The 12,069-nt window shown below is 39.4% G+C and overlaps 1 protein-coding gene and 1 long non-coding RNA gene across 2 annotated transcripts in view; one reads left to right on the top strand and one right to left on the bottom strand.

Annotated features, from left to right (window-relative positions):
• The first annotated feature begins 15 nt into the window (after window positions 1-15).
• Window positions 16-1,822, top strand: LOC134185851 (uncharacterized). Its single transcript, XR_009970853.1, has 5 exons — window positions 16-74; window positions 141-219; window positions 278-364; window positions 433-1,334; window positions 1,407-1,822. It is a non-coding gene; the product is annotated as an uncharacterized LOC134185851 (long non-coding RNA).
• A 2,160-nt stretch (window positions 1,823-3,982) lies between these two features.
• The window catches only part of LOC134185656 (S1 RNA-binding domain-containing protein 1-like), a 14,961-nt gene continuing 6,874 nt past the window's right edge, over window positions 3,983-12,069 (bottom strand). Inside the window, exons 11-14 of the mRNA XM_062653496.1 lie at window positions 11,850-12,024; window positions 5,524-5,981; window positions 4,731-4,822; window positions 3,983-4,592 (exon numbers count right to left, since the gene is read on the bottom strand). Coding sequence (XP_062509480.1) covers window positions 4,255-4,592; window positions 4,731-4,822; window positions 5,524-5,981; window positions 11,850-12,024 — 1,063 coding nt within the window. The 3' untranslated portion in view covers window positions 3,983-4,254. The remainder of the gene's footprint in view (window positions 4,593-4,730; window positions 4,823-5,523; window positions 5,982-11,849; window positions 12,025-12,069) is intronic.

Here is a 12,069-nt window from a genome sequence, read left to right as displayed (position 1 = left end):
GTTGTAACGCGCGTTAGAATGACGTACGATATTGGAGCAGACGGCATGAAACGCATTTCTTCGCTGTTCTCTATGTAAAAGATAGATATCGCTTTGTTCTATCTTCCTCTTGGTTGGAATTACAGAGTGTTTTCGTTTAGAAATATGTCGTCAGAGCTGGTGTAGCTTCGACTCCTGTACATGTGTATCCACTAATGCAGACACTTCATCGTTTAGACGGTTAGAACGTACTTTGAACTAGTTTAGGTAGCTATTCGCGTTTATTCCATATCGATAGACTATGCGAATACGAATCAGGATGTTTCCAGAGGCGGATCCAGAACCCGATTGAAGGAGGGAGGGGCACAAAAACCAATCAGGAATAGTATGACGTCACATTCATTAAAAGTGATGTGAAATTGCTTTAGTCGTCCAATTGCTTTAATTCTGTAGATATCGTGACTTCGTTTAGAACTACAGAAGACAAGTAAAACTGCAGCAAAGCCTTTCTGGTAAGGAAGCTTTGGTCACGAGTTGAAGCAAGTTGACTCAGTGGCGGATCTAGAGGGGGTTCCGAGGGTTCCGTGGAACCCCTAAAATTTTGTGACGTCATCACGCGGAGATGACCGCGTACCAGCAGTGCTTGTTACTTCCTGATGTGACTTGCAGCTCACGTTTTAGTTTTAGGTAACTTCACACGGAGGTGCAGTACAGATTATGAACTTTCGACGTAGGTCCATCATCGTCGTACGGTACTCCTACTCTTTCTACATTAATTTACGGTAACTTGTTTTCAATCTCAGTTGTTCTCCAACAACATGTTTCATTTACTTCCTTGCAATGATAATGTTTCAAAGTAGTTATTTTCTATCTCATGAAAATATACTTCCACCTTTGATGGTCACAACATTCACAATTTCATGAAACCATATATGTCTATAGACGCTTTCTTCGGAAAGAAAAGAGAAAGCAGTAACATTTGCCTGTCTAGCGAAAGACATGTATAGGCTTGCAAGATCAATTCAAATTCTCCAGTACTGTAGATTCATTAACGTATACTTCCATTCTATGGTATAGGTGATTAAATAGCTAATTTATATCTGGAGGCGTGACTGATCCTAACCTTTGTGACGTCACGGAACCCCCATTCGAAAATCCTGAATCTGCCCCTGTGACTGGATAATCTGAGTTCATGCACTGACTGACGAAAATAATCAGAAGACGTATTTCTGAAGGGGGAACGTGCCCCCAGTGCCCCCTGTCTGGATCCGCCTCTGGCTTCCAACTTCCGCTTACCGGATCTTTTTCACGCCCTTACGTGTTGACAAATGCAACTAAAGAAGGAGAATAGCAAGGTAAAATGATGTTTTGCTTACCTCCTTTTGTAAATGAATGATTCCTATTTGTTCCTGTGCCTTTTCATTTAGCCTATTGTCCTTTCCAAATGGAAACATGATGTTTTCAGAAACAGTTTTCTTCTATGAAACATACTTGGCTATTATCCGACTTTCTATGAATTGTGGATGGTTACAGCACATTGCCAACTAGTTGAACTATGTTTTCCCATATTGTTTGAATCTTTAGATTGTGCTACAATGACTTTAGCACGATTTGTACGACTTCTGTTAGTTTGACATTTGAGCTGACAGGTGAATGTGAACAAAATCAACAGAAAAGGAAGGTATAACGGTGTTATATTTAGTTGTCTATGCAAAACAATGATTCTACTATGTTGCTATGAGTTTTTGTGTAGCATTTTGCCCGTTTTCAGGTAGAAAACTACTGCTGTTTTAGACAGTTCATTTTATAAAATATACTTGGATATAGTTTGAGTTTCTATAAACTGGGGATGGTTACAGCACATTACCATTAGTTGAACTACGTTTTCATTTGCTGCTGCTTGAATACTGACATGTCTAGCTAGGAGTTGAAAACAATTTTTTGGGAATCAGGATCAACAAATCGTACGGTCAAAGGATTTAGCTTCTTCGTGTCATTTCTGCCAGTAGAACCATCAATGGCAAGAGAGTACGGTTCTTTTTGAATGGCCTTAACGACATTTTCTCTAATTTCTTCAGCTAGTGCATTGTTTAAGATGCATGTCGACTTGGTGCGACTACAAGAACATCTTTTCGCTGTTTGGCTGTCTGAAAAATATTTCGAACAAGAGGACTTAACAGCTAGAGACATTGGACCGTTATGCTGAGCAATCATATACGTCATCTTGACTTCAGATCTAGTAGTCTAAATAGAGAAAATACCGTTTATGTATGTATGTATCTAGACTAACACAGTATTCTTAACCTTATCCTGCAATGCAGAATCAGCTCTGGGGATATTCAGTGACGGTTGAAGAATGGCTCTGTCAGCTTCTTCTGTCTTCTCCGTGTGCCTCTTTCCAGTAACATGCCGGCGAATTGCTTCTTCTCCCATATGACCACAACTAATTGTACATCTGCACACTGTGCAGTAGAATTTATGGACGCTTTTACCACAGGCTGTATGCATGGCCACTTCTTTGTGAAGCTTTTTTGGAATTTGCATTTGTATGTTGCAGCACTTGCAAATTTTCGCGTAAGATTACTGTCACAAGCACTAGCACCTTCCACACTGTCTTGTTCTGAAGGCTGCTCTGTTTCCAATTCGTCCTCTTCTGGTTGTTTTTCCTCTGTTTGAATCAGAGATAGTTGACCTTCTAGAGCGTTTGGTTCAGCGCTAACATTTGCCTTTTCTTTGTGTCTCTTAGTAGTTATCTAAGAATCTAAAAGTGTTGCAGGTACAGTCTCTTTTTCTTACTGCTTTGTAAACCGGTAATGTTTGACTGGTTCGAATTCGAGTCACTATCCGAGTGATGTTCAGATCTTTTGGAATTAGGTGTTGCAATTGTTTTGGATCTACTAGTAGAAACTGTTACTTTGTCCCGATACCTCTGACTCCGACATAGACCAGCAGTTGGTGGTATGTGCTAAGAAGTTGTCTAGAATCGTCGTCGATGTCTGATCAACACATAGTGCATGTGTCAATACGCATTAGACAATTAAGTAGCAAGTACTAACAGAATTAGAATTTCTGCTAGTAACGATAACCAATATAGTTTACGTATGCAGTAAATCAATCTAGCGTAATCAGCCCCTCCCTCTTTTGGAAAGGGGGAGGAAAGGATGCGCGTACGTAGGAGTAGGCAGAATATCTTTGACAGTTTCAGAACTAGACTTGCCTGCGGTATCTAGGTGAAAGACATCTTCATCTTCCTGCAGGGTCTTCACTGTTGGTCGCTTCCTCGATATCATGTAGCGTAATATTCAAAACATTTGCATACACGTATCGCGCGCTGTAACATACGGGACTATTTTATGCATCCTCGATTTAACTATCAATTATCGCCAGCGCAGGCAGTTGGGAGTTCAACTGTTGACTATTCGTAATCATCGATCACTTTACGGCAGTTTCGTTAGATTTTATATTAGTTACTATCAGACACTACAGATTTTTACGTAATCTACGGTGTACCTACAGGTTCACTGTACATGTACGTCTGCCTGACAACTGCGGATCTAGTTCCAGCAATCTAAAAGTTGCGTGAGATCTGGGTTCCTTGCGTGTGAGCGTGTGACCTGAAGGAACTTGCGTGAGACTCACGCAAGTTGCGTGTGAGTTGGCAACTCTGAAATTTAAGCCATCATCAACCGGAAATACAACAATGGGGTAATCCGGGGTATTTCCGCACTGGGGCAATTCAGCACACTTTTGAATTCAATTACTTTTCATGTGTTTCAGTGGAGACGAAACGGAACGCGTGAACACTCGCTGGATAGCTTAACGTTCTGCGCTTTAGGTAACCGCAAAATACCTATGTTTGTGAGCCGGAAGAATTTTCTAGCTAGTGTTTATCATGCAAAGGTGAGCATCACGTTGTAGAACAAACCGTCTAACTTTCTAGCAACTGTGTGCTCTGCGTACAACACGTGGTCAGCTGCCAAGCAACGATAGCATGTGGGCTACTGCGCACGCTCGGGAAGGTGGAGTTTTGGAAACCACCGGGATGGGGTAATTAATTAACTTAACTTAATTAAGTGCAAAACTTTTATTGTTAATTCATATAGTGACAATAGCACAACTCTTTTGATATGCGCTCAATTAGCTAAATATAATAAGTACTGTACGTCTAAATTTTGCCTTTGAAATATCTCATGCAGCATTGATAGACCACACTTCACGTATTCAGTGCCAATTCGACCAAAATAAATAACGCCAAAGAGTCATTGAGAAGCTTAATTAAACGTTCAGTTGCAAAGATAGTCTTTGCCTCTCTTTGTCAATGCTCAACACTGACACGCTCACGGTGTCCCCGACTTTCAGATCTCGACCCTTCATGGCACTGATATGTATGAGGCCTGCCTTCTCAACTCCAACATCTACAAAAGCTCCAAATGGCACGACGTTCACGACACAACCCGACAGAGTCATTCCACAGTGCATGTTTGCTATCGAAATTGCCGCATTCCTGAAGACTGGTTTGTTGAAATCGGATCGGACATCACGGGATGGTTGCTGTAGAGCATCGACTATTAGTTGAAGTGTTGGCTCCCCGACGCCGATCTCAGAGGCAACGTCTACATAAAACAGCAACCTTCAGAGTCTGGCTTGAAGCACAGTAGGCTGGAGGTCCAGCCGATTCGTCGTACACACACACACACACACACACACACACACACACACACACACACACACACACAATCCGAGATAAATACCTTTCTTCTGCTGTTTCACATAAGCAGAAAGTTTAGCCTGCAATGTAGATTTCCCGAGTTCACTCGTCGTTGCCCCAATACAACTCAACAACCTAAATCACAAAAATCCCCAAATGCAACAACACAGAACAGTGGGAACACAGTCTTCTGAAATTCAATCAACAACATGCTGCAACAGAACACCACAAACAGTTGTAACAAAATGATTTCAATTCAAGAAAATGAAGTAGATAGAAACACTAAAATTCAACCACCAGGTACAAACACAGTGACAATAAGCAATGCATACTTGCATTTTATAACGTCTTGCAAAATAGTGAAGATAATATCAAACACACGCGCTGACATTTTTGACAAATAGACAAACAGAAATGTAGACAAAAACTAGAAGCCATCTGTGATGGGATCATGCAACCGACGTGCCAACTGTAAAGTGTGTTCTGATTCTGAGTTGGATCCTGGGGCATCCATTTGGGATTTATTAATTTATTGATTTGTCAACACGATAGGTGCCCATTTTCAAATTCGTCTGAGATTGGCAAGATCTTCATATTCTGGAAATTTCATATTGAAGAGATATGTTGACAAACAGACAGACAGACAGACAGACAGACACCTTCAAAAACATTACAACGTTTCTCCATTGTGCTACACAAGTTGTCAACAAACAAACAAACAACCAGACAATTATATGATGACAAGCACCCAGTAAGGCACCCAGCTAATACAAGAGTAAACTAAAAGACTAATTGCAAATCAAAAATAGACCAAACAAAACAGAGCAAGCACATACTGCTTTGCAGCTTCATACGACTCAGGGTGAATATTCGTCCCATCCAACAGTTCCACCTGATCCACTTCATCCTTCTTCCTCCTCTTACAGTCAGAACTCCCAACAAACCTTGCCTTTCTCTTTCCACGATTCCGTCCATCCGAAACCTCTTGCAATGGTACCAAACTCATTGAGTCTGACTGATCGACTACTGCAGGACAATGAATTCGAAGAAAACCGGCACATTGTTGAAACGTCTTTTCGCCTATCCCTTTCACATTCTTCAAGTGAAATCGATTGATAAAATTTCCATTCTCATTTCTATACTCAATCACTGCCTTCGCTTTCTTGTCGCCTATCCCAGCGACTCGTCGCAGTAAAGCTTCACTGCAGGTATTGAGATCAACCCCGACGAAACTAACAGCATCTTCGACCACAGCATCGACAGCTTCCTCAAGCGATTTCTTAGGCATGTCGTGCTGGATAGAGACAACTGAAGTTTACCAAACAAAGAATTCATAGTATGTAAATAACATTGAAATAAAATGTTCACGCATGCGCAAAATTAACATATTAAAATGGCATCTCCCACATAGAAGGTCGAAACTGTTGCTGGGGCATAGAAAAGGGTCTGGCTGGTTGGGCCATGACCTGGCAAGTTTTGGAAGAATAGACTTACGCCAGCAGGCAAATGCAACAACTTCCGATTTGGGTATTAATGATTACATATATTATATATGACATAGTAAGGAGTAGGGATCTTGGCATACACATGATGATGGTATGTCCACCGCTTTTGGTGATGACTCGTGCGCACGCACGTGCACCCACGCACACACACACACACACACACACACACACACACACACACACACACACACGGGTACGCACATATAGAGATATGAAACTGATGTGTTTACCTAACTTGCTAAGGATCATAGTTGCAGTCTGCGGAACTGGTCGAGGGACTGGTCGAAGGTCTTGGCTAAAATCCTCATTTCAAACCGCACTGTGCCTGTTCTCAGGAGGCGAACGAGGATTTCACCGTACCTGCTGAATCGCTAGTTGCCTCCCCTCTTGAGCTCGAGAAGTCATACTGATGACATGCTCGGAGAAGGCGGAAAAGCAGGTTATAGACTTTTTATCAAACACAGGCCCTCAGTGTTGGTAAAAGTGATGGTGATGCTGCCCTGTGACTGAACCTCGAGGCAGGTCGATCATCTAAAGGCGTGAAAGGATGATCTATAAGCAAAGGTTACTCAAAAAGAGTGAAAAATAGGCACCAAGCAAGCATATATATAGGCAGAAAAGTGTTACATAATCATCAACCAATCCATGACAAGGTACAGCCCACTGGGTGGGGCACAAAAGATTACATAATAAGCAGCCAATCTGAGCCCAAGTACAACTGGGAGGAGTCGGAAGTGCCACGCCTAACTGGATACACACCGAATGTACCACACCAGACAAGAAGCTAGGATGTAAACCGGAAGTAAACAGGAACTACACCGGGAGTTAACCGGAACTGAATATATTGTTATACCTACTTGATTGACCACAACTAGGAGTCTGATATAAGTTTTCCTTATATGGTCATTTTATTTACAATTTTCAAAAATTGGTTTATAGATAGAATATACTTACATGGTCCTACTTACTAAAATTCGTACAAAAAGGAATTAATTTGTTGCTGTTATTGGGGTTTAACCAAAGTGGAACACGCGGATGTTAGTTGACACATACAAGTTTTTCTCTTATATGGTCAAAGTTTATTTACAATTTTCAGAAATGGGTTTATAGGTAGATTATACTGACATGGTCCTACGTACTAAAATTTGTAGAAAAAGGAATTAATTTGTTGCCGTTATCAGGGTTTAATTAACCAAAGTGAAACACCCATAGATTAGTAGAAACATACAAGTTTTTCTCTTATATGGTGAAATTTAATTGAAAATTTTTTAAATTTTGTTTCTATGTTGCTTAAACTGCCATAATCCTATCAATCAAATTTCGTTGCAAAGAGACTAAACATAAGAACAAGGTATATGCACATTCTCGAGGCTAGTTGTGATGGTCTAAATTCTAGTGTTTTGTGGTCTTTTTCGATCGATTATCCATCACTACAACTTCTTGTAGTCAATGAGATTGGGCCAGCCCTCCCCTTTTAACTTCCGGACAGTTTCGTCTGACTAACTCCTCCTTCTATATCCGGTTAATTATTTAGTTATTTTATTTTGAGAGAGACTGTCTCACATGTCTGGCTATAGACAAGGATATCAGGATAACGCTAGGATAATTCACAGATATAATGAAGAAGCACTATGTAGAAGTGCAAACCCTTGGCTGGTAGGCATCTTGAATGTACTTAGTCGCGTCATGACAGAATCCTATGACGTGCGTAATAAATAAGTTGCATTGTTATTTTGGTCACGTGCTCCTCGGTTGCCTTGTAGGTCGCCAAGCTGATCGTAAGTCATGTAACTGGTTTCTACTACTATCCTAGGTGTTTATCACACCTCGGGTAATAATTTACTGATATTGTATTATTAATTGCTAACAACAAACAAACAGACAAAGAAAGAAACAAAAAACAAAATAATAAATAAACAAACAAACAAACATACAAGCAAACAAACAAACAAAATAATAAACAAACAAACAAACTAAAATACAAACAAACAAACAAACAATAACAAATAAACAAACAAAATAACAAATAAACAGACAAACAAACAAACAAACAGACAAGCAAAAAATCAATCAAACAAACAAACAAACAAACCAACAAACAAGCAAGCAAACAAGCAAACAATGAAACAGCTAATGAGGAAACTACATACAAAAAGAAATGGACAAACAAATAAACAAACTGACAAACTAACAAATAACAGACAAACAGACTGACAGACAAACAAACGGATAAACAAACAAAGTAACAAAAAACAAACTAACAACCAAACAAACAAACAGACATACAAATAAACTAATAAACAAACCAACAAGCAAACAAACCAACAAACCAACAAACCAACAAACAAACAGACAAACAAACAAACAAACACATAAACAAACAAACAAACAGACAGACAGACAAACAGACAAACAAACAAAGAAACAAACAAAGAAACAAACAGACGAACAAACAAATAAACATACAAATTAACAAATAAACAATCTAGAAATAAACAAAAACAAACAACAAACAAACAAACAGACAAACAAAGAAACAAGAAATAGACAAGCAAACAAACCAACAAATTTACAAATGAATAGACAAACAGACAAACAAAGAAACAAATCAATTAATAATAAATCAATAAATTTATTATTAATCTATAAATTAACAATTAATCAATAAATTAAAAATTAATCAAGTAATAAATAATTAATCAATACATTAATATCAATTAATAAATAATAAATTAATACATTAATATTAATTAATATATAATACAACAAAAAAATAAATTTGTGATAAATCAATAACCAATAATCTATAAATTAATAATAGATCAATAAAGTTATAATAAATCAATATATTAACTGACAGATATTAGTGATAAATTAATATATTAGTAATAAGCTAATAATAAATCAATAAATTTATTAATATTCAATAAATAAATAAAAATCAATAATAAATTAAGAACTTAATGTTACATCAATAAATTTATCTTTTAGTTTATCTTTGCCACAGTCTTGATCTGACACCCGAACGATAGGGCTGGTAACCATGAGCAACACATGCTTTATGAACAGCGTATTACAAGCTACAGACAAGTAAGACCAATAACAGTAAATGTATGTTGGTTGTGTTGGAATTAATTGAAAATTACAGGCGGATTTGCAAGTGTTGCATGTTGAATGATATTATTGTTAACAGTTTGTAGATGTGCTGTAGTACATATGTTTATTATGATCATCTAAGTTGTGATCGTTTTCACATGTTTTGTTGGTATTATAGTCAGTTTGTTACTATACATACCATATTTACGTGAATAGTGTCCAGGGCCGGATCCAGAGGGGGCTCAGGAGGTTGCAACCCCCTATTTTCCAATAGGTGTGGTTCAATAATTTCATATAATTTCATTAGAAAAAAGAAAATTAGTAATGCTATGAATAACTGCTAACGGTGAACCCCCTCTTTCAAAAATTCCTGGATCCGGCGCTGGTGTCTCATGTTCAAATTATCATTCAACCAACACAAACATGACAAATTCATTCATACACATAATTACTAACAATTAACTCGCATCTCTAACATCATGGACTCCTGCACTCATTCCAACAACGTATCCACTATCTCCTTGTTACACGAGGCCCGGATTTCCGGGCTAAGGGTATAGTAATCGTTGGATGACCGACCGACCATATTTATACTCGATTAGCGCAGATGCAAATGAAGCTATTCCGACCAATAGACGAGAAGTGGTGTCATTACTGACCAATAGACAAACGTGATGTCATCATGAGGCTCCACCTCTCTTTGTTTGGTGTAGCTGCTACGAGAATTCGGTCATCGGGTGTCCGTCCTGTACATGGTCTTTACGGGTTTAGCACATAGAAACAACACCTAGAGTCTACATTTGCACGTGCATGTTTTCCCACCAACAACCAGGCGTCTAGGGAGTGAAGGTGTAGCTGTACCTGACTTATAACATTTTGCTTGTTCCACAGTGTTTCTGCATAGTGGTTCTGCAGTCTGACAGCTTGAATGTTCGGTGTGCATGGCTGAGCGGCTGCGGTGTTGTTGCAAAAATCACAACAAATGTGGCGCTTGACGGAAATTTGCGAATGGGAACGTGCATTGTCCATGACAGCGTCTGTTCATCAGACGAAGCGGCTGACCTGTAAGTGTGGTGCAAATAGCTCAGTTGGTTAGAGAGTCATCTTACGGAGTGTTTACATCCGGGACCTTGAAGGTTTGCAAATTCAAGCCACAGTGATGGCGAGCTATGACATACACACAAATGCTTCCCTCGACTCCGGAGTATAAATGAGTACCAGCAGAAATGCTGGGGAAGAAGGCAGCTTACTTAGGTAGCTGCTGCAACACCCCTGAAAGACCAGCCTCAGGCTGAAGGGGCATTCCTGGGTAAATATAACCTCTTCTTCTTCTTTTTCTTCTTTTTCTTCTTCTTCTTCTTCTTCTTCTTCTTCTTCTTCTTCTTCTTCTTCTTCTTCTGCTTCGTGTACGCTAGTGCGTCTCTCTATTCATTTTTTGTTATGGTATCCAAAGTCAGAGCGAACAGACGCCTAGGCTACATGTGCATGTGCATGTTTTCCCACATTAGTGTTTTGTTTTGGCTCTGGCGACTCTGGGGTCACCTCATCACAACCAAAATTATGGTTAGACGGATATGGTAGGCGTAATAACAACCACGTGATGGGATTTTCAATGGCGTCAAATGCTTGAGCGTTTGTGCCTCTTGCCTCGCATGTCTTAGCGCCATGTGGTGTGCATGTACACCAGCCGAGGGTGTAGCACTGTATAGTAATTATTGTTCAAACAGGCTTGAATAAATATGTTCAGCTAGTGATCCACCCTGTGTATAAGAGATCTAAGATTATAAGATTATATAAAAGACAGAAAAGAGACAGACAGACAGACAGATACACAGACAGACATATTGATAAGTAGTATATATACAGACAGACAGGCAGATACTACCTGTCAATATGTCTGTCTGTCTGTCTGTCTGTTTTCTCTTTTATATAATCTTATAATCTTATAGATCTCTTATACACAGGGGGATCACTAACTGAAAACATTAGTATGCAAGCCTGTTGGAATGAAGAGATAGTGGATATGTTGTTTGAATGAGGTGCAGGAGTCCATAATGTTACGGATGTGAGTTGATTGTAAGTATTATGTGTATGAATGAATTTGTCATTATAGACACACAGCGAACTGAAGGAAGCAGATCGACAGAAAGACAAACGGATAAACAAAAAAACAGAAAGACAGACGAACAAATTGACTTAGAAACTGACAGACACAAAGATACACAAAGCCAAACAACCATCATTTCCCACCCACCCCACACTCTATACTCCTCACCCACTCTACTTTGTCTCGCAACTTTGACAGTACCATCAGTACGTAGTACACCGGGCCCTTGACAAACCCATAACCTCCAATGCCAAAGTTTTTTCCATACAAACTAATTGTCCATACTATCCTGGATAATAACGTGACGCATGACCCAAGAGTAGATCGGCAGACGTCACTCATTTGGGGAAATTTGGAGAACTAGAACGTAACTTGTAGATAACCCAGCTTAGTAAGTGGACTGTTGTGTAGCTGACATGTTTATCTATGTTGCTCTATGTTAAGTCATGATTACCTGGTAGAGTCCGATTCCGACGTGTTTCGGATCTATCTTTACTAATTCTGCCAGTGGGTCTTGCAACCGTCTGGCAATGGATACGGCACTTCGCAAATTCGGTTCAAGATCAGGCATCTCCTCTTGTGCCTCACTAGACACACTGTAAATAGACGAGCCGGCCTCGTTGACAACACTACGGTATACAACAGATGCGGATATATGAATGTTAGTTGATTGT

This window comes from Corticium candelabrum, chromosome 10, assembly GCF_963422355.1.
Source record: "Corticium candelabrum chromosome 10, ooCorCand1.1, whole genome shotgun sequence".
Lineage (NCBI taxonomy): Eukaryota > Metazoa > Porifera > Homoscleromorpha > Homosclerophorida > Plakinidae > Corticium > Corticium candelabrum.
The sequence above is the reverse complement of the archived record's forward strand: the minus strand, read 5'-3'. Positions and strand labels throughout refer to the sequence as shown.